Here is a 21333-nt window from a genome sequence, read left to right on the forward strand (position 1 = left end):
TAGTTTCTGTTAATAAAATGAACACTACTGCTACACAGTGGCAAGCAGTAGTGTATTCATGGGTGAATTTCACACTTACCTGTTTCATGTAGGCGTAGCACATCGTCTCAGCAACACGCTTTCCCTCATCATAACAGGCCCGGGGACCGATAGGGTTCACATGACCCCAGTACTCCTCATTCTGGGGATGTACCTCTGGATCTAGCAGAAGACAAAAACACACAAATATGATATATGATACACAACCCCCTATGGATCACATTTCACACAAATATTTCAATTTGTAAAACAAGAGGGAGAACTATAATGGATGAAATTGCAATATAAACTAGAAAAAAAAAAATTCAATCCTGCACACCACTCAAGTTTGCATCATCACAAAAATATTTTGACCGAAATGTTGCTCTTTAAAATATTTTGTGATGATGCAAGCTTGAGTACTGTTGGATAAATGTTTAAATATCCAAAGAAAAAAAAGTGCATAATACACAATGTCATATATGACACATGCAAAATATATATTTAAATGGTAATTTCTGGGTGAAACAATTTTATATTTTTATTAACAGTCTTAGTCTTGTATGGTCATAGAACTATACACAAATGAATGAATTTAAAAAAGGGGTTCAAAAAATTTGATCTAGGTCAGTCATGATGGACTGACATTCAAACTTAACGCTGTTGATCAGTTGACAGAATAAAGAAAGAGCTACTTCCATGCTAGATAGCTGCTGTATGAAGAACTGAAACACCCTGGTATTACCAGTGACAACCAGGAAAAGACTGGTTGACAACTGCAAACAGGGCAGAGACAGCTGGAGAGACAGAGGGCAGCCAATGAGACGGCAACCGAGGTGGGGAGGGTTGGCAGCCCAAACGACATCTTCTGAGAGGAAGAACCCAAGAAAGCTGTGGAAACCACTAAGGAAAGATACCCCCAGAGGATGAGCACCCCATAAAGAAGGAACCAAAGGTTAACGACTCAGGACAATGGAATGAAATTGAAAATACAGTGCATCTGCGGCAAGGCCTGTAAGAACATCAGGGGCTTGAGGATACATCAGGCCAGGATGCGATACTTGACACGGCAAGTGTTGACACAGAACGCAGAAGTGACTTCTGGTGAGACGCAGGAGGAGCTAGGCCTGGAGACAAACCGTAGTGCCCAGAGCCTCCAAGTGTCACCCAAACCTACTGCCAGCAAGCTACCGGCAACCCCATAAGTCAGCAGTGCACAGATTCACTATGTGAAGGCAGAGCCAGCCATGCCAAATGGCATTCCACTAGTTAAATCTACGTCAAATGACTGTGATCCACCAGTAAAATCTAGGATCCAATAGCCCCAATAATGAGCACTGGAGCTGAGAGACTCAGCATAAAAGCTCTCAAGCCCACACCAAAGGCCTATGCTCCGAATCGCAGAGAAGTCAGGATCCAGCGTCTCCGGGAAGAGCTGAAGTCACTTAAGAGACAGTTTAAGGCGGCAGATGACGTAGTGAGAGCTGGCTTAGCAGAGCTTTGAGCAATCCTCGGGAAAGAGCAATTGACCTTGCGGAGAGCAAAGAGCCATAAGAGGAGGCGGAAAGAGAGGGCAAGAAGAAGAGTGGCATTCATAGCCAACCCCTACTAGTTGAACAAGCAGCTTTTCGGGCAGAAGAGGGGGGGCCAGTTGACTTGCTCCAAAGGCGAGATTAAGTGGGGAACCGTACAGAGTCTATAAGAACTGCCCAAAGCTATTACAACGGCTTTGGAGATCCCTGAAGGCAATCTGGAAGAAAGGGAAGGTTGCACGGTCTTGGAGATGTGCTGAGGGGGTATTTATACCTAAAGAGAAGAACTCTGAAAACATCGACCAGTTTCGGGTTTTATCTTTACTCAGTGTCGAGAGTAAGATCTTCTTCAGCGTTCTGGCCAAGAGACTCTCTAACGTCCAGCTGGGCAACAGATACATTGATACATCAGTACAAAAGGGAGGCATATTCGGGGTGCTGGGGTGCCTTGAACATACAGTGTTGTGTGTTCCGTGTTTGTCAAGTGTTCATGAGATGGATTGCCTAAGGGAAGAAACTGTTCCTGTGTCTGGTCGTTCTGGTGCTCAGTGCTCTGTAGCATCGACCAGATGGCAACAGTTCAAGGAGGGATTGTGCTGGATGTGACGGGTCCAGAGTGATTGTGAAGAGTGACAGAGTGAATATGCTGGTCAAATCAGCAGAGATGGAGTACAGAGTCTGGAGTGAGGCAGCCACCTATTAGATCCTTTAAGGATGACCACACGGTAACAACATCAACAGTGCCTGGAGCCAGCTGGATCCTTCAGGGGCTGGAGAAGCTCATTTCGTGGGCGCGTATGAGTTTTAAACCCCCAAAATCCCGGTCTTTAGTATTAAAGAAAGGAAAGATGATGGACAAGTTCCGCTTCAGGCTGGGAGAAGACCTGATCCTGTCTGTCACAGAAAAAACAGTCTTGGGAAGGTCTTCAGATGCAGCCTGAAGTATACAGATTCCATCAAGGCCACCATGTCCGATTTGGAGAGGTGGCTGAGAACTGTGGACAAGTCTGGGCTCCCTGAGAAATTTAAGGCCTAGATCTACCAGCATGGAATTCTCCCAAGAATCCTCTGGCCCCTACTCACCTACGAAGTCCCCATGGCAGTAGTGGAAGGCTTTGAGCGCAGAGTGAGCAGCTATCTACGCAGATGGTTGGTGTGCCACGTAGCCTGAGTAGTATTGGGTTGTATGGAAACAGCAACAAGCTCAGGCTCCCCTTCAGCTCCATCAGGGAGCACGGGCATGAGAACATTTGCAGTATTCGGGGTCGAAGGATGCTAAAGATTCTGGAGCAGGCATCATCATGAGGACAGGGTGGAAGTGGAAGGCAGCTGAGGCAGTCCAACAGGCAGAAGCTAGGCTGAAGCACAAGGCTCTCATCCGTACTGTGGCACAGGGCAGGGCTGGACTCGGAAGTTCAACACCAAATTGTTGCATCACTGCCAGCGAGAAGGATAGTTCGAGGCTAGTGCAAGATGAGGTGCGTGGAGGAAGAACGAGCGAGCAGGGTTGTAGCAATGAAGCAACGGCGCCTAGATGAAGTGGGAGCAGGCAATGAAGCGGAAGGCCCTCATGAGGAAAAACAACCCTGTTGGTTTACTCTACACAGCACAAGACTGTGAGGACAGTTGATCCAGACAGGCAGCTGAAATTTCCTGCACACATCACTCACACCACGCTTAGACCTGACATCATGCTGGTCTTGGAGTCTACGAAACAGTTGATCCTACTACAGTTAACTGTGCCTTGGGAAGAGAGGATGGAAAAGGAGCAGGAGGAACAGAGGGAGAAGTATAAGGGACTGCTGGAGGCCTGCCGCTGGAATGGGTGGAAAACTAGGGGCATGCCAGTGAAGTGGGTTGCCGAGGATTACAGAATGCTTGGGAATAACTGGTGCAAGTAGGAGAAGAGCCATCAGCAACAGCATGGAGGCTGCGGAGCGGGCATCAAGATGGCTATGGCTGAAAAGTGGTGATGTGTGTGGACTGCAAAATGCCACTTGGACACAGGCCGAGGCTTAATCAGCCTTGGTCAGGTCGCCTGGAAGAGGGTGTCTGTCGAAAGACCCGAAACACCTAACGACGCCAGGAAACAACAATGATGATGTGTCCAAGTTTGAGCATCAGAGGCTGTATGAAGAACTGAACAAGGCCTCTTATTTCCCTTTCCCTCTGCTGTGGCTTTTAAAGATCACTACTATCAAAATTACTGAGATTATGTCACACTAATGCATGTGGTAATTGCTGTGAAACAGCCTAATATCAGATTGCTGTACACAGCTGGGAATCTTCCAAACCACACACCATTCATTAAAGCCCCGGGTATACTTCAGCCACAACAGCGCATGCACAAGCAGGACAAAAGAGTCCACTAGGTGGCAATACGCACAGTACTGAGCACAATGTCCAGGCGTGAAAAGTGAAGTATACCTGGGGCTTAAGTCAGCGCACATACAGCGCACAACACTTCTATGTGACTGAATATGTGAGAAAACAAAATCAGAGTAACACATGTAATTGTGGTTGTGTGAATTCCTGGCGGCCTTGACACCAAGTACTTGTAGATAATAGCTGCACCATCCAGGTAGGTCAAGAAAATATACAGTAGGCTGAACAAAAGAGCAGATTTCATCTCTGTTAACTGTATAAATAATTTGTGAAATTAGAACTGTATATGCCCTGGTTAGGGTCACCAGGACAAGAATCTGACATAGTGACTTTCCAGTAATCCAGCTGTTTTATGGAGAAGTGGCTGACTGCAAAACCCTGAAAACAAAAAGTAGAGGATCCAACTTGCTTTCAGAGGGGATAAACTGGGCACAATTATCACGATAACTATATTAGCACCCACACTAAAGGATGATAATGATTTGTTTATTATAAGAATGTACTGCAGTTATGTCATCTGTCACTTTAAATGCTTGAGCTCTAAGGTCTGGTGGATTCTGATTGACTCTGTCAATGTTTTAATTGTTTATCATCTGGAAAAAAAAAAAAAATAAATAAATTGAAAGTGATTCCAATATCATTTCTCTGCATAGTTATCATTGTGGTGTGAATTAGAACAATTATTAAAATTTTACAGTTACAATCATCTTAGTTATCATTGGTGTGAACAACTGAGCTAGACAGACAGAGATGTCTGACACTGGCAAGAGAGTACAGTGCAAAGTATCTTGTAAATCCTGAATTCCCAAGCATGATGGGCAAAGATCATGCAAATAATCAGAAGAATATTATTTGGGCACACTCTGCAGCTTTTGATGGAAAGCCAGTGGTAAGTGTTTTGAGAGTCATAATCAAGCTTGGTAATGAACACCCTTGGACACTTTCTTTCGTTCTCTTTTTTTAACACCATGCCAGCTTCTATGGCTATATTCATGGCACACCCTTGGGCACAACTGTAAAGAATAAAAAGAACACTGCAATAATCTAAAATAAGACAGGGAAAAATGATATACTGCAAACAAATTTGTTCAGAACAAACTGGAAGGTAATTGTTAAATGTTTCAAAATACCCTGAGTTGTGGAGCCATTAAAACCAGTAGATGCAGCTGTAAAGATGCTATAAAGAAATTCTGCTGACAATTTCGGTCAATTAATCAATCTGGTGAGAAGAAAATGATTTTTAGTGATCACTGTACATGTAGGTAAAGTTCATTTTTGTTATAAAAGTTTACATTCAAATTATATAATTTCCTCAATAACACGTACATTTATGTTCTCAAACAAATTGTGCTATTAGGTGTAAAAGAGTGGTTCTAGGATTTCAATGTAATCCAATATTTATTAAAAAGGCAGATTTCAAAGGCTGGACCAAAAGCTAGGGAGAAAGCAGGATTGATTTTTGCACATTCAGATGAACAGTCTTTTAAAGCAACCATCATGAATAGTAACTAAATGCAATCAATGGCACAATCGATAAATTGATGGCATTGTCACTTTCTAGTGATAATGGTTTCTTTTCTTGCATGTAATAAATGACATTAGCCCAAAAGATACTAAAGAGAAGAGCAAATAGATAGAAAAAATAAATAAATTAAATAACGCGCCTGAAAAAACAAACAACAAAACCTTGACTGCACATAACTAATTATTAGGGCTAGGTTGAAAATATTGATTGCTCAATTTTAATTCTCATTTTGATGAACTGATATTGATTCTTAAATCCCAAGAATCCAACATTTAGTTCATGCTGTTTTCAGATGATGCTTGAACAAAACTTCACTAAACATGATTTGTAGTGTTCCTCCAATCCAATAATGACAATAAGCTTTGTGCTTTGTTACTTATGATATGAGAAAGTCTCAGCCTACAAATTTTGTCAATTTTATTACTAATTTCAAACAATAAATACCACTTTGGTGTGCTTTAATGTGGTGTGACAGATCTGTCCTGAAAACAAGTTTTTTATCACAGCCACTGTTTATGTTTATATATATTATAATAAACATAATAAATATATAATAAACTATAATAAACAGAAGTTATAAATACTGCCTTCTTTGTGCAATTAAAATGTTTATATACAAATCAGTATATTTTAACCTTTAACATAGTAATGTACCAACTGATAGGGTTCCCTAAATACGGAGCATTAGTTGAGAGAGTTGACTTTCCTTGAGAAAAACTGTACTATACCCTAGGGTTGTCAAAAGTACCGGTACTTCGGTACCGAAATTTAAAAAATGTGACGATTCTGACTAACTTAAACAACTCTGATTGCCCATTGTGTTTACACGCTCAACAGATATGTCTGTGATTGCCTACAATGATCAACACTTCAAAAACATGTGGTAAATAGACATCTTTGACGCTCTTCACTGAGCGCTTACACAGATACACAGTGGGTTCAAACGCTCCCGTGTGTATCTATGTAAGCTCTCGCTGAAGAGCGTCAAAGATGTCTATTTACAACATGTTTTTGAATGATTGTTGCCAATCACAGATATATCTGTTGAGTGCGTAAACACAATGGCCAGTCAGAGGTGTTTAAGTTAGTCAGAATCTGCTCAACAGCGCTCAAAATCCTAGGGGAAAATGCTGGTATTTTGACATTTTTAAAACTTCAGCACTGACTTGGTAGCAAAGTACCAGTACTTTTGACAATGCTAACTGTACCTGATATATATACAAATGAACCGATATCGGAATTGAATCGAATCGTAAGCTTGTGAAAATAAAATTGAATCAAATCATGTGTCAATGACTAGCCCTATTAATTACTGGTAAGCTTAATTTCTCTCTTGATGGATAGAGATCTGTGTTCATTCCCAAATCCCAAATGAGCTGATTATCCAACCATCAAAAAGCTGAAGATCAATTGCAGATTCCTCTCAGTCATTCAAATAAGAAGTAAATACTCATTTCAAAGGGATGTGGGATCACCCAGAAAAGGTGTGGTCTAAAACGGGTCACGTTGGGTTATCTGGTTCAAACAGGTTTGCCGTTTCAGGTGCCTCAACTTCTCAGCAGTGTAAATATTGCTTAATTAAGGGGAATGCAGGTGAATTGTTTAATTCACTTTCTTTGAATGAAATAAAATATCTTCAGATTTCTTGTTGCCTCTTCATAGCATATTCTATGGGTTTTGACATGGCCATAACATTTCATTTTTTAGGACAAATTATTTGTGTTGTGGCAATTCAAGATGAACTCAAAGCAGCCTCCACTACATCACTTCTATCACCATACTTCACAACTGGGATCGGGTTCTTTATTATTACATAGAACCACCATAAAGTCCTAGCTTTAGCAAAATCTTTTCAGATACCAGACTCATGCACTCTCAAACTGACTGAAGCAGTTCATCCTTGTCTCTTCTAGCCTCTGATCCAAACTCACATATACCTAAAGCCGTATACCTAAAGTACTGAAACAACTCGACTACAGGTCTCTTGATTTTAGGTCGCGGTTCTGCAATGTGACTATTTCTACAATAAACATCTGAAGAACCAACAGAAGAACAGCAATTGATGTGTAAGTGTGTTTATGAGACACATACAGTATCTCACAGAAGTGAGTACACCCTTTTACATTTTTGTAAATATTTGATTATATCTTTTCATGTGACAACACTGAAGAAATGACACTTTGCTACAATGTAAAGTAGTGAGTGTACAGCTTGTATAACAGTGTAAATTTGCTGTCCCCTCAAAATAACTCAACACACAGCCATTAATGTCTAAACCGCTGGCCACAAAAGTAAGTACACCCCTAAGTGAAAATGTCCAAATTTTGTGTGGCCACCATTATTTTCCAGCACTGCCTTAACCCTCTTGGGCATTTAGTTCACCAGAGCTTTACAGGGTTGCCACTGGAGTCCTCTTCCACTCCTCCATGACGACATCACAGAGCTGGTGGATGTTAGAGACCTTGCACTCCTCAACCTTCCGTTTGAGGATGCCCCACAGATGCTCGATAGGGTTTAGGTCTGGAGACATGCTTGGCCAGTCCATCAACTTTACCCTCAGCTTCTTTAGCAAGGCAGTGGTCGTCTTGGAGGTGTGTTTGGGGTCGTTATCATGTTGGAATACTGCCCTGCGGCAGTATGGTCTGAGCTCTGACAGGCTGACCCCCCACCCCTTCAACCTCTGCAGCAATGCTGGCAGCACTCATACGTCTATTTCCCAAACACAACCTCTGGATATGACGCTGAGCATGTGCACTCAACTTCTTTGGTCTTTCTTCTGAGTGGAACCTGTCCTGTTAAACCGCTATATGGTCTTGGTCACCTGTGCTACAGCTCAGTTTCAGGGTCTTGGCAATCTTCTTATAGCCTACGCCATCTTTATGTAGAGCAACAATTCTTTTTTTCAGATCCTCAGAGAGTTCTTTGCCATGAGGTGCTATGTTGAACTTCCAGTGACCAGTATGAGAGAGTGAGAGCGATAACACCAAATTTAACACACCTGCTCCCCATTCACACCTGAGACCTTGTAACACTAACGAGTCACATGACACCGGGGAGAGAAAATGGCTAATTGGGCCCAATTTGGACATTTTCACTTAGGGGTGTACTCACTTTTGTGGCCAGCAGTTTAGACATTAATGGCTGTGTGTTGAGTTATTTTGAGGGGACAGCAAATTTACACTGTTATACAAGCTGTACACTCACTACTTTACATTGTAGCAAAGTGTCATTTCTTCAGTGTTGTCACATGAAAAGATATAATAAAATATTTACAAAAATGTGAGTGGTGTACTCACTTCTGTGAGATGCTGTAAATAATACATTATTACTTATTATGTATATTACATAAATGTCCACTTCTTATCACTTTAAGCATTAGAATGGAGACATTTGTAAACATACCTCCATACACTTCTGAAGTGGAAGCAAGGAGCAGGCGAGCTCCGACTCGCTTGGCCAATCCTGTGGATAGAGAGAGACATGAGCAAATCAGTTGTTAAATTGTATCTAACCAGATAGAGTCTGACTCATCAATCAAAATGTGACTCCCAATTGGTTGAGTCAGAAACAACCAAACCAGACATCAATCAGAAAAAGGCTACAAGCAAAAAGCAAAGATATCCTGATCAGGATATCAGCCAAAGAAAAATAATGTGCAACAATCCACCTCTTTCACAGCTTAACGTTTGAATTGAGGTGTTACATTCTCATTATTTTCATTAAGTGTTTTGACTGGCTGGAGAAAAAAAAAAAAAAAAATCAGATAGTCACTATTACAACAGGAGCAAAATTAATTTAAACGATTAAAAATGTTTAAAACGGAGAAAAAGAAAAAAAAAAAAGAAAGGAAAAAAAAAAAGAATAAAACGAAATATTGAAATGCTCAGCTAGTGGAGCTAAAAGGTTAATGCTCTATCAAATTTGAAACGTATGGAGCTGTTTATGTGATACAATTTACCAAAAGCCAAGGTATGGCGAACTCCGATGACATCATCGAATCTTACTCCCTCAACCCAACAAAGTGTGTGGTGCATCCAAAGATGAATCACATAGGCCTATAGCTTTGATCATGACCAAATTAGACAGTTATAGACCACTGTTAAGAATGAAGGACTTTCAAGTACTTCACACAACCTTTTCCAGCACTTCAAAACTCAAAAGTTTGAATACTATACAATTTAAATATTATTTTTATTGTGATGACCAAAAACGTTTGGTTTTTTTTTTTTCTTCATCTTTCAAAGATTGTCCCCATTTGTAAAACTACAAGTTTCACAATGTAGGGAAACTAACATCTGGTGAAAAACAAACACTTATTAAAAAAAAAAAAAAAAAAAAAAAAAAAAAGTCATAAAAAGTCAAAAAAGCCATACACACCTAGGATGGCTTGAGGGTGAGTAAATTTTGGGGTAATTTTACATTTTAATTTTAAGCTTTAATTTAGTTACTTTTCTCTTTTATTAAATAATTACAAATTATATGTTACATGTAGTAATATAACTAAGTCAATCCTGCAATAAAAACATATTACTTTGCATTGACCTGACCAGGCAGCCAAGGAATGGCAGCCACCACATGCTGCCATACCCAACTGATGCCCCTGATGCAAACGTCAAAATGTATTAGTTTACGCACTATGGTAAAAGCATTTTGAGGTCATGGTACTGTGAAAGGAATCATGTGAAAATAAGTCTTTATCAATTGAAAATCTGCCCCTGTAAATCATAATCTGTATAAAAATGCCCAAATACATCTATAGGTATGTTTTTGCTGTTTTGCAAAAATATAGCCAGTCACTTATTTCCAATGAGTCTGGGTTGCATTATCTTAATATGTGTGCACCTTATCATTTGTCCTAGTTGTCTGGGTCATGTATTTTTAAACTGCGGCTGGCTGTTTTTTCAAAATATTGATTTATACACACAAGCATATTATGAATGACACTTGCAATTCTGTGGAATTAATGTATGGTGTTGCAATTCTGTGGAACAGATTCCAAAGAAATACCCTGGCAATTATATGTAATTGCAGGCAGATGGAAAATAGATCATTTCATATCAACACAGAAATGATAACTAAGAAAAAAATCAATCACCAAAAGAAAGAAAAAAAAAAAAAAAACCTTTATTATAGTCTTTAATGGCTACTTACAGACAGTGGATATCTGATTGAAGAGTGCAAAGAAAGTGTATAGTGGATGATTGAAAACAGTCTAACCTTTTCAAAAATGACAAGCAAACGATCAAATTGAAGTAAATGGTTTTTATACTTGGTGCAGTTTTCTGACTTTACTCCCACAATTCCCACACAGTTACACCTTATTGCCTGGTAAACAGTAGCAGGAAGCCTTGTTAGTCTAGTGTTTAGTTTAGTGTGCGAGTTTCAAGATTTTTCATTATTACTGTTAAAACATTTATTATACTGTTTGTCCACAAGCAGCAAGATCATATTGTTGTAACATACTGTTAACACCAGATCTTTTGAATGGTCATCACAGATGAGAGAGCTGAGGTGCAAGATTCGATCAATCGGTAATAGTAGAAGAGAATGTGACAAGGGGTGTGATGATACACTTAGCTCAAAAGATGAAACGATACACGATATTGGGTTCACGAGAACGCGACGATATTTTTAAGAAACACTATATTTAAGAAATCTTCAATGACAAAATATGACTGGAAAAATAGTGTTTTATTCGACTGAAAGTCACAAAATGCAAAACAATGCAGAATTTGTCAATTAACTAATTTAGGACTGTCACTTGGTCAGTTATTTTAACAATTAATTGAGCAATCGGATAATATTTTTGGGGTAATACAAATAGTGCTGAATATCCTTTAAAATGACTTGAAATACAATAACTGGTTTAAATAAATTATCAAAGGCAAGTCAGACAAATGCTTGTTGTTTTTACACTTTCAAATCCTTATTTAATATTGGCTAAACATTTAACTGAAATGTTCACTTAATCTTTAATATTTGGCCACATGCATCAACACATGCAAACTCAGTGCGAGGGTTTAAAATTTTATTTTGAAATCGCGATGAACAATAGTTTGCATATTTAGAAACACACTAATGTGTTCTCCTGTGTTAGTGTAGGTTTATAAATGATAGGACTATACTATGTCATATTATGTTTTTTAAATTGTTTTAATATATTGTGCATCCATAGAAAACAATCTAATAATGTGGTTCATGGATTCTCGTATATGTGGAATGCACCACTTCGGGTTAAATTGCAATCAAGGATTGCAACGAGCACTCAAATTTAATCAAGGAATCATGACAGCCCTACACTAATCATCTTGTAATGAAGGTCATTTCAGTTCTACTTTCTGAGTATGAATTATCACATGCAGTAAAAGACAGAACAATATAATGCAAGCACTTAAAAGGTTTTGCCACAAACTCAACTCAGACAGTCATGCAGATATCATGAGCCTTTCACCCAAACAACATTTTGAAGCTTCATAGTTTTGGTGGAATGGACTATCAGTGAAGGGACAGAAATCTCTCAGATTTCATTAAAAAGTCTTGTGTGTTGAAGATGAACAATAGTCTTATGAATGACATGAAGGTGAGTAAATTATGACAGAACTTTAATTTGTGGGTGATACTCACCTAGCATGTTGAGAGTACCAATAGTATTCGTCTTCAGTGTCTTGATTGGGTTGTACATGTAATTGGGTGGCGATGCAGGCGAGGCCAAATGATATATCTGGTCAACTGAAAAAGAGGGGTAAAAAAAAAAAAAAAAAAAACAGAAGTTGAAAAATGAGAGGGGAACTGTTTAGGATAGATAAAAATCAAACACACACCTCCATTTATACCAATATAAACATCATCCAACTGTACAATGATTACAGATACTGAATTAGGCCTAAAGCTAATCCAAAACAACAGCCTAAATAGATGGTAACCATCTGCCCATTCATATGCCCAAACAAATGAGCTGTCTTGATAATGCAAATGATTGTTTTAAGAGGGCTTTATGGATAAAGATCTTAATCAGTCTTTGAATCTATAATTGGTAAATTTAGAAAATGTTGTGCTCTTCCAAGAGAAACTTCTGAGCACTCAGCCATTGGACCAATGCCACAAATATAGAGGCTCACCGCAACTCAAACTGGATGAAAGTGCATCATCCTTTGGCGCACACACAGACATGTCAGAAAGGCCATTCTCATTACCGTTAGTCTTTTATATGCAGTGTGATGTCAAACAGACCAGGCATAGGCAAGTCAATATAATGGATGCTGAACATATAAACAGACAAGTTCTCATTCACCCTCCCACAACCTAGATGTAGCGATAGGCAGGGATCAATTTTAGAGGAATGAGGAATGAGATGAGTCAAAAGAGTAGCTGACTGAGGTTGAAATGGAATGGAAAATCAAAGAGCAGAGACACGCTGGTCCTATGCTTTAGTTGGCATGAAGGAATGGTGAAAGTGTCCTTTAAGGTCCACCCCAGGAGTCTTCATACTGTTTCAGGCCAAGGACTCATTGGTAAATAGAGATATAACACATGGACCGTGTTAAAAACTTTATAACATGGAGTGTTGACATTTTTAGCCTGGCATATGATAATATGCGTATAGTACCATTTTAATGTATTCACATACTTTATTATGTTTACTTTAGAATTACAAAGCCATTAAAGTAATCATTAATAATAAGCAATATTCCGGGACATTACATTTAATGAGACAATAAACCTTTAGTTAAACTTTAGCCTCTTTAGCTTTGTTGAAGTTTGAAAGTGAACTTATTTTTATTTTCACAAAAATTTGTTTGAGATGAAACAAAAATTGGCCACTGGTCTACCTAAATGGCCTTACTTGAGAATATAAGAGGCAACCCAATAGCCACAGTCACTTAGTCAGTCTCAGAATTTTCATCCGAAACAAAAACAACCAAATAGGGCTATCACGATATCAAATTTTTCACTACATGGTTATCGTAGCCAAAAGAATTCACGATAATGACATATCGTGATATCTATAGAAATCTTGAAAAAATAAAATCAATAAATAATGCTATCAGTCAAATAGAAATTAAAAAGAAATTACATTATTTTATAGTAGGCCTATTATATACAGTGATAAAGGCTAAGTCGATTGGCATTGCATTATAAATACACATGCTTTTACTCAGCAGTAGCAGCTGCGCACAGCACACTGTCTGCTTGTGTTTTTTGTGATGGCAACCAGCGTTAATGTGCAATACCGCCATCTTTATGTGTCACATTATCATATTGATTTTAATTATGGTTAATTGCCAATAACTGTATACTGTGACACCCCTAATTAACACGATAATAATATTTCATTTTTTTTTTTAAATATCACGGTTATCGTCAATACACCCCTACAACCAAATCGACAAAAAAGTGGGATATACAGTTGTGCTTGAGGACAAGGGCTAGTGTATGTTCTACTTTTAAGTGCCTCAAGTAAAACACTTGAATAGCTTTCAAATAATCAATGACATGAACAAACTCTGCAACTAGTTCTTTTATCAAATGGGCTCATTAGCTGCTTTTCCAATGTCTGGCCAGTACGAGGCAGGGCTTAAAATGTGCCGGGTGGGGCAAATAGCCTTGTACCTTGACCCTCAAGGCCAAAAATTAAGCTGAAAATTAAAAAGTACACAAAACCACACCATTTCACCAGCATGACAAAATGAGTATGACAGAAGCGAACAATTGGTCTTTACTTAAAGACTTTTAAAGACTCCAGCATCGATATTTTACCACTGATCAGGCACTTGGTCAAGAGTACACATTAATAATCCAACCAGCACAACAGAGAGAGCTCAAGGGCAGTATATGTAATTTTTTTATATATGCCAATGCATAAGTCCGGTATCAACAAAGGCACAGGGAAGAAACAGATGAAACACAAAACAAAATAAATACATTAATATAATCATATATGATTTGTCCTAATTCTTCAAGCGAGTTTATTTAAACGTAGAACAACCACGTCTCTTTACAACCGCACCACAGGAGACTTTTCAGGTGTACACACACTTTGCGTCAGTGCCAGGCACAAATCAAACGCGTGAAAAAAAAAACATGGGTGCCAAGGGAGACTCAGCATCCCCCAGTGAACAGTAGATAGACCAAATCGCTGAACAGTTGGGTAAATACAACATGATTAAATGTGGATATGATTAAAGCAGTGCCAAAACTTAAAAAAAAAAAAAAACATGTATTTGTACATGAAAAACAGCTGATTTAGAAGTACAGGTGAGAATGAACTCAAAATGAGCATTAGTTCAGAAGAGAACAAACAAAGAATGAACAAAAACACACTTATGTCTATCCAAGAGGAATAAAGATTAGTACAAAGCTTACTCTAATAATAAAGGAATTAAAATGAAACAACATTACACCATTTTATAAAGTTGCCACACGGGACTTGAACTCATGGATCAGGTGCCTATCAATCATCTTGTTAGCCACTGGGCAGGTACATGTTCACACACCTGCCAAAGTTCAGTAGTTCAAGTGAGAATGAACTCAAAATGCACAGAAGCTGAGATGAGAATGAACACAGAATGAACAAAAACAGACTTCTAATCCTAGAGGAAGAAAAACTAGAACAAAACTTATTGGGATAATAAAGGAATCTAAATGACAACATTTCAACCAATTTTATAAAGTTGTTCACATATGACTCAAACCCACAGTCTCTGGGTCAGGTGCCTGTCACCCATCTTGTTGCGCCACTGGGAAGACATGTGCTCACCCAGATGCCAAACTTCCATAGTTCGAGTGAGAATCAACTCAAAATTAAGACTTTTTGTAGAAATGCACTGCATATTACATTTTTAACAAGTTCAGATTAGATCATTCTCAGAAAGTCCCAATGTCTGAAACAGAAGCAACTTTTACAAATAACCAATTAGCATGCTAAGCTAACTAACATAAGAAAATAAACACAGGCAGGGTTACATTCGGAGATGAATATCTCGGGAACGGTAGTGAATATCAAAAATCCATTCAGTCATTTCTGTGTGGCTTGGTCCAAAGATCATCTGAGCAGATTTTGGACAAAATTGAAAAAAAATTTGTAACCGGAGTAACGAGAAACCAAAAAAAAAAAAAAAAAAAAAAAACCTTTTTCATATATATTTATTTAATAAGAAAACTAACAATTACAATAGGGGCTACAGCCCCTTCAGGGCGACAGGCCTTGGCACGCACTAGCATGCTCACTTTTGGCCAGACAGTGGAAACATGGCTATTGTAGCAGCCTGGTTCCTGTCAAAACCAAATTTTGACAGGCTAAAAAAAAAATCCTGCTCATCCTAACTCATGGAAGCAGCCAGACACATATGAGACAGTTCACTGGCATGCTGTCAGAGGCTGAAACTACATCTAAAGTGACTGCTGACAGACAATTTATTAATTGACCATGCCACAGTAATCTGACTGGCTGTATTAAACAAAATCCAGTATGACATCTATTTAGCATTTCTTGTGAAGCACAAATTCCTTGATAACATATTACTATTAAAGTCTCAGTAAAAATGTCATATCTAAATGACAAAAAAAAAAAAAAAAGGGTTTAATTTCTTGGTTTAAATGTGACATTTTTAATCTGTGACAGATTTTAATTTGTGTATAACGGCAAGACAGTAAGAAGAACTAAACTAGGCATTTAGTTTGCTAAACTTTTGACCATATGCTAACATAATGGTTATGTGTTGCCACAGACTCCCAACCAAAGTAAAAATCTACCAGAAAAAAACAAAAAAAAAAAAAAAAAAAAACAAGTGGTTTAACATATAAAACTTTGGTATTTTGGTATTTTTCAGTTTAGAGGTCTTGTGTGTGTACAGGACACCATTGTGCCGGCTTAAATGGTTATAACACTGCCAGAAAAAGTTATGTGCTCATGCTAAGTGTGAACAAACCTGAGAATTAACGGTTTAATCATGTACAAGGTTAGAACGCTTTGGTGTAAGAAGTTTGCAGTCAAAGAGCTGGGCAAATCAAAGTTCTGAACGAGCTGATGCACTTTCGTTCATGCTGTTTCATTATAGGCCTGTGAATCGAAAGTCGAAAATTGTGAATATCTCCTCTAATGTTGTCAAACTGGACAAGCCCTACTGATATCACTTAGTAATAACAGCATTTTGGTGGAGATGTTTCCACAGTTGTGTTACGAATAAAAGATAGAAAGCCTTTGTGTTTGTGAATAGCTGTGGTACATTTACAATTTGACTGTAATTTAACTGGTTTCTTGTGTGAATGTGGCTAATGTCACAGTTGAGTGTGTCAACCCTATACTCATCAGGGGTTGAAGCCAGCTGCTGAGATTTTCCATTACAGAGGTCATTGTTTTTAACTAGCCATCCTCTCACTTCTTCTGGTTTGATTAGCAGGAGTGGTGGGAGGTGTGAAGTTGCCTGACAAATAGGGGCAAAGAGATACTGTGAGTCTCACACCTGAGCCAAAAGAATGACCTGAAACTCCTCTAAGTTCTACATCACTTCATTCAAACGTCCATTGTTGAGTCTAATCACTGACAGCGTCGATTCTCAAACCAGACTGAATTTATGAAAGCCACCTCGCCTCACCTTCAATGCTGGTTGTTTCTGTCAGTCCCCAATCTTATAGAGTCAATTAAATCAAAATAATTTACTCTTTCTTTGACAGTCTTTGACAGTTCTTCTTTCAGTTCCCATAACAGTGACTTTTAGAATACTCTCATAGAAAGACCTTGCATGAAGGATGATGAAGCCGAGCTTCCCCCCTTTGTGGTGGCTGCTCACGCTGAATCCGATTCAGAGTTGACGGCCATGCTTGCCCAGGCCGGCACGGGCATTGGACTCAAGTGGAACCCTTCACCTTGTTCGGAGCGCTCACGGTTGGATGACTGGTTCCTGGGTATGGTGCGCGGTTCTCAGCCGTGTTTCGCCTCAGTGCCTTTCTGCGCATGAAGTGTGTAAAAAAGTCGTGGAAGGCAGCTTTGACTGCTCAACGCCGCTCTACAGCCTCCTCTACTCTCACTACCCTCGATGGTGGGGCTGCCAAGGGTTACGTGGATATTCCACAGGTGGAGCGTGCAGTGCATTATGCCCGCAAAGTGCTGCCACCTGGCGTAACCGCCGCGTCTCCTGTCCATGGCCTGTAAGACGCAGCAGCCCCAGCTGCTAAGGCTTACAGTACCTCAGCCAGATGTCGTCCACCTTGGTGGTCCAGGAGTGCTATCTCTGGCTGAGGGAATCAATCCAGTGGCCCAGAGATGGAGGGAGCTGCCTTGAACCAGGAGATTGTGTTCACACCACTCCTTCCTCCAAAGGAGGGCCGGGTGGAGAATCTTCAGTTTCAGTTTATTTCTGTTCCGCCTGTTCTATTCCTCTTTCAATAAAAGAGCAGTTTCTTCAGTATCTGGGCCATACTGTGGGGTATTCTGGCAGTGCAGACACCCCGCTTCCTCACTCCCAGCCCTCCCTTCTTTTACCACAAGCAGGGAGTTTGTGTTTTAAGGACACGCTGCTTCCTTATGCCACCCTAGTCAGTCCCTCACAGGACCCACAGAGCCAGGTGTCACACCACACTCACCGCCTCTACTTTGGAATGCTCTGCTTCCCGGGTTAAGCACCAGCGCTCCTTGCTGCCCCCCGGCGGGCATGTCTGTTGAGATGCTCACGCAGAAACGCACCCTCACATGGGTTCACCCCCAGGATTGGTTTTGCAGTGATTGACCTGAAGGACGCGTATATTCATACAGTCTCGATTTTACCTCAACGCAGACCGTTTCTTCAATTTGCTTTCAGGAGTCTGGCATATTAGTACAAGGTCCTCCCCTTTGGGTTGTCCCTGTCTCCTCGCATCTTCACCAAAGTTGCAGAGACTGCAAGTTCTCTCTCTGAGTCAACATGATGGTGTGTCTCACCAACGAGCGCCCACAGTCAGTGCTGAACTGCCTGAATCTGTTCAGAGGGAAAATAGCGGTTCCACTGAAACAATTTCAGAGGCTCCTGGGGCGTACAGCATTCGCAGCTACTGTCAAGCCCCTTGGATTGATGCATATGAGACCACTTCAGCACTGGCTACACAGCTGAGTCCCGAGATGGGCAATGCGCCGCGGCACGCTTCGTGTAACCATCACACCGTTCTGTCACAGAACATTCAGACCCTGGTCAGTCCTTGCCTTTCTACGGCCGGAGTGCCCTTAGAACAAGTGTCCAGGCATGTTGTTGCAACAGATGCCTCAAGAACTGGTTGGGGCACTGTGTTCAACAGATATGTAGCTTCAGGCTCCCACTTGGAGAACCCTGAATCACATTCCTCCAGCATCCTCGCAGTCAGACGTGGTGGAGGTGGAGGTGTTCGAAGCCAGGCCCAGTACTCATGTGCATTCCCGGTTAGTCAGTCCTTGTACTGGGCTAGCTGCCCATATGCTGTGATTCCCCCTTGGTAATCCCATGGTGTCGATAAACCCGTGTCTTTCACTGGGCAGTTTCTGCACTGCCCTGTCTCTGCATCGGTAGTAGTTATAAACCTGGCTGGGCAGGACCTATAGCAGAGATCTTCCATATGTAGCACTGCCCCACGGGTCTTTCCATATGTGTATCTACCACACATTACCTTCCTATCGGCAGGGTGTGGCCTCCGTAGCGTCCCTCTCCATCGGCCCTGCTGGCTGGTTTTGGATACCAGACAAAACGGATATCTTCTGATGGGGTCTGGTAAAGAGACTGGATCCAATATTGATGGTGTGGAAATTCAATTTAACATTTTTAGTGTAGTTGGAAGGATGTCGGCACGATCTAAGGCAAAGCTATAATGCTCTCTAAGCTCACTGCAAATAATGTGTGTTTACATTAAATTGTTTAGCTACATGACGAATCACACATTAAAAGCAATTAGTAGATGCACTCACCTTCGATATAGAGAGGCTCCACCACATCATGGTTAATCAGCTCAAAGTTCTCATGGCCAATCCAGTGCTCTACATTGCGCTTGCGGCCAGTGAAGAAATTATCCACCACAGTCACCTCATGACCATCCATCATCAGCTTATCAGTTAGGTGAGAGCCCACAAATCCTGCCCCACCTGTGATCTACCAGAGGAAAGACTGTATATCATTTCATAAGCCCAAATTATTGCAGTATATAGAGTCATATATTACTTTTTATTTACTTAAGTTTCATAGGAATTGAGCAGTGTTTCTACTCCCTACTGTTTCTTCTTTCCTCAAGGCTTCTACGTACTTAATTATCTGGGTGCAACACAGCTTATTGAAAAACTCTCTCTGAAATAACGGTTGTTATTTCACTGTAACAGCTGCCAAATTGGTCATGCTTCAATCTGACACAGTAACCTTTTAAATGCAGGAGATTTTTTTAAAATAACATTTAAATTGGTGAAAGATAAATGCCGCCGATCTATCAAAGAGTGGAAATGAACAACGAAATGTCAAACTATGATGACCACCTGTAATTTAGTAAGGTGCAAGGGATGCCATGTACATCTTACAGACAGACAGACAGACATGCATTATTGAAGAAGCAGTTTTGTATCCTGAAGAAGTCTGACAAAAACTTCTCACCAAAATCCTCTTTCTGTCCTTCTCGGATAAGAATTTCACAGGTGGGTACTTCTGGGTAAAACTGTAAAATAAAAGAAAACCTTAAGCAAGATTCAAGACTATCTTCTCTATGTCAAAAGCACACTACAGACACGCACACAGAAGCATAAAAAAAAAAAAATCAATGCTGATGAAAAACGTACAAATTCTCCTTGCTACTCTTTCAACACATTCCAGTAAAAATTCACTTGTCAGTATCTGAGCACAGAAACTCAATAACAACTCAAGAATCCAGGGGGATGAATCTGTTCTTGTGATTCTCTCATCCAATTATTCTTGAGTTTCTCAGCTCAAACACTGAGATACTGACAAAGTGGATTTGTAGATATAGATATAACCCCACTCTCCTAGTCCCCTAAGTTCACTGATAACTTTATCACTGATCATTTCAATTGCCTCACTGGTCCCAAAGAGGGCACAGTCCCAAGAGAGAACTCTGATCTCATTTTATTTATTTATGTATTTATATGTTTATTTTGTATGCACTCCTAGTAAAGCCTCACTGAAAGTTTCATAAGAACAAACAACATCAATTCACCCACCAGAAAAAACAGTACCATTGCATGTATAAAATAAGCATTTTTCTTAATAAGATCAGGTTTCATTTCCTGTATTTTGTAAAACTGTTTTCATGTTTGTAGCTTATGTTGCTGTTGCTATACTTGTATCTTGCATTGCTTGTATCACTTCCACCCAGAGAACCTCAATTCCACTTCACATTCTTTGGGGAACGAAAATACACTATACACTATGCCAAAAGTATTGGGACACCCCTCCAAATCATTGAATTCAGATGTTCCAATCACTTCCATGGCCAAAGGTGTATAAAATCAAGCACCTAGGCATGTAGACTGCTTCTACAAACATTTGTGAACGAATGGGTCGCTCTCAGGAGCTCAGTGAATTCAAGCGTGGTACCGTGATTGGTCTTATTGCACAGGTGGCAACCTTTCGTGAAATTTCCTCACTACTAAATATTCCACGGTCAACTGTTAATGGTATCATAAAGTGGAAGCAATTGGGAACAACAGCAACTCAACCACAAAGTGGTAGGCCACGTAAAATCAGAGCGGGGTCAGCGCATGCTAAGGCGCACAGTGCGCAGAAGTCGCCAACTTTCTGCAGAGTCAATAGCTACAGACCTCCAAACTTCGTGTGGCCTTCAGATTAGCTCAAGAACAGTGCATAGAGAGCTTCATGGAATGGGTTTCCATGGCCGAGCAGCTGCATCCAAGCCTTACATCACCAAGAGCAATGC

The 21333-nt window shown here is 40.1% G+C and overlaps 1 protein-coding gene across 1 annotated transcript in view; it reads right to left on the reverse strand.

Moving 5' to 3' along the window:
• uxs1 (UDP-glucuronate decarboxylase 1) overlaps positions 1-21333 on the reverse strand; it is a 77603-nt gene that overhangs the window by 33732 nt on the left and 22538 nt on the right. Inside the window, exons 5-9 of the mRNA XM_051906080.1 lie at positions 20037-20097; positions 19367-19547; positions 12085-12189; positions 8863-8922; positions 80-201 (exon numbers count right to left, since the gene is read on the reverse strand). Coding sequence (XP_051762040.1) covers positions 80-201; positions 8863-8922; positions 12085-12189; positions 19367-19547; positions 20037-20097 — 529 coding nt within the window. The remainder of the gene's footprint in view (positions 1-79; positions 202-8862; positions 8923-12084; positions 12190-19366; positions 19548-20036; positions 20098-21333) is intronic.

Source organism: Ctenopharyngodon idella, chromosome 9, assembly GCF_019924925.1.
Source record: "Ctenopharyngodon idella isolate HZGC_01 chromosome 9, HZGC01, whole genome shotgun sequence".
Taxonomy (NCBI): domain Eukaryota; kingdom Metazoa; phylum Chordata; class Actinopteri; order Cypriniformes; family Xenocyprididae; genus Ctenopharyngodon; species Ctenopharyngodon idella.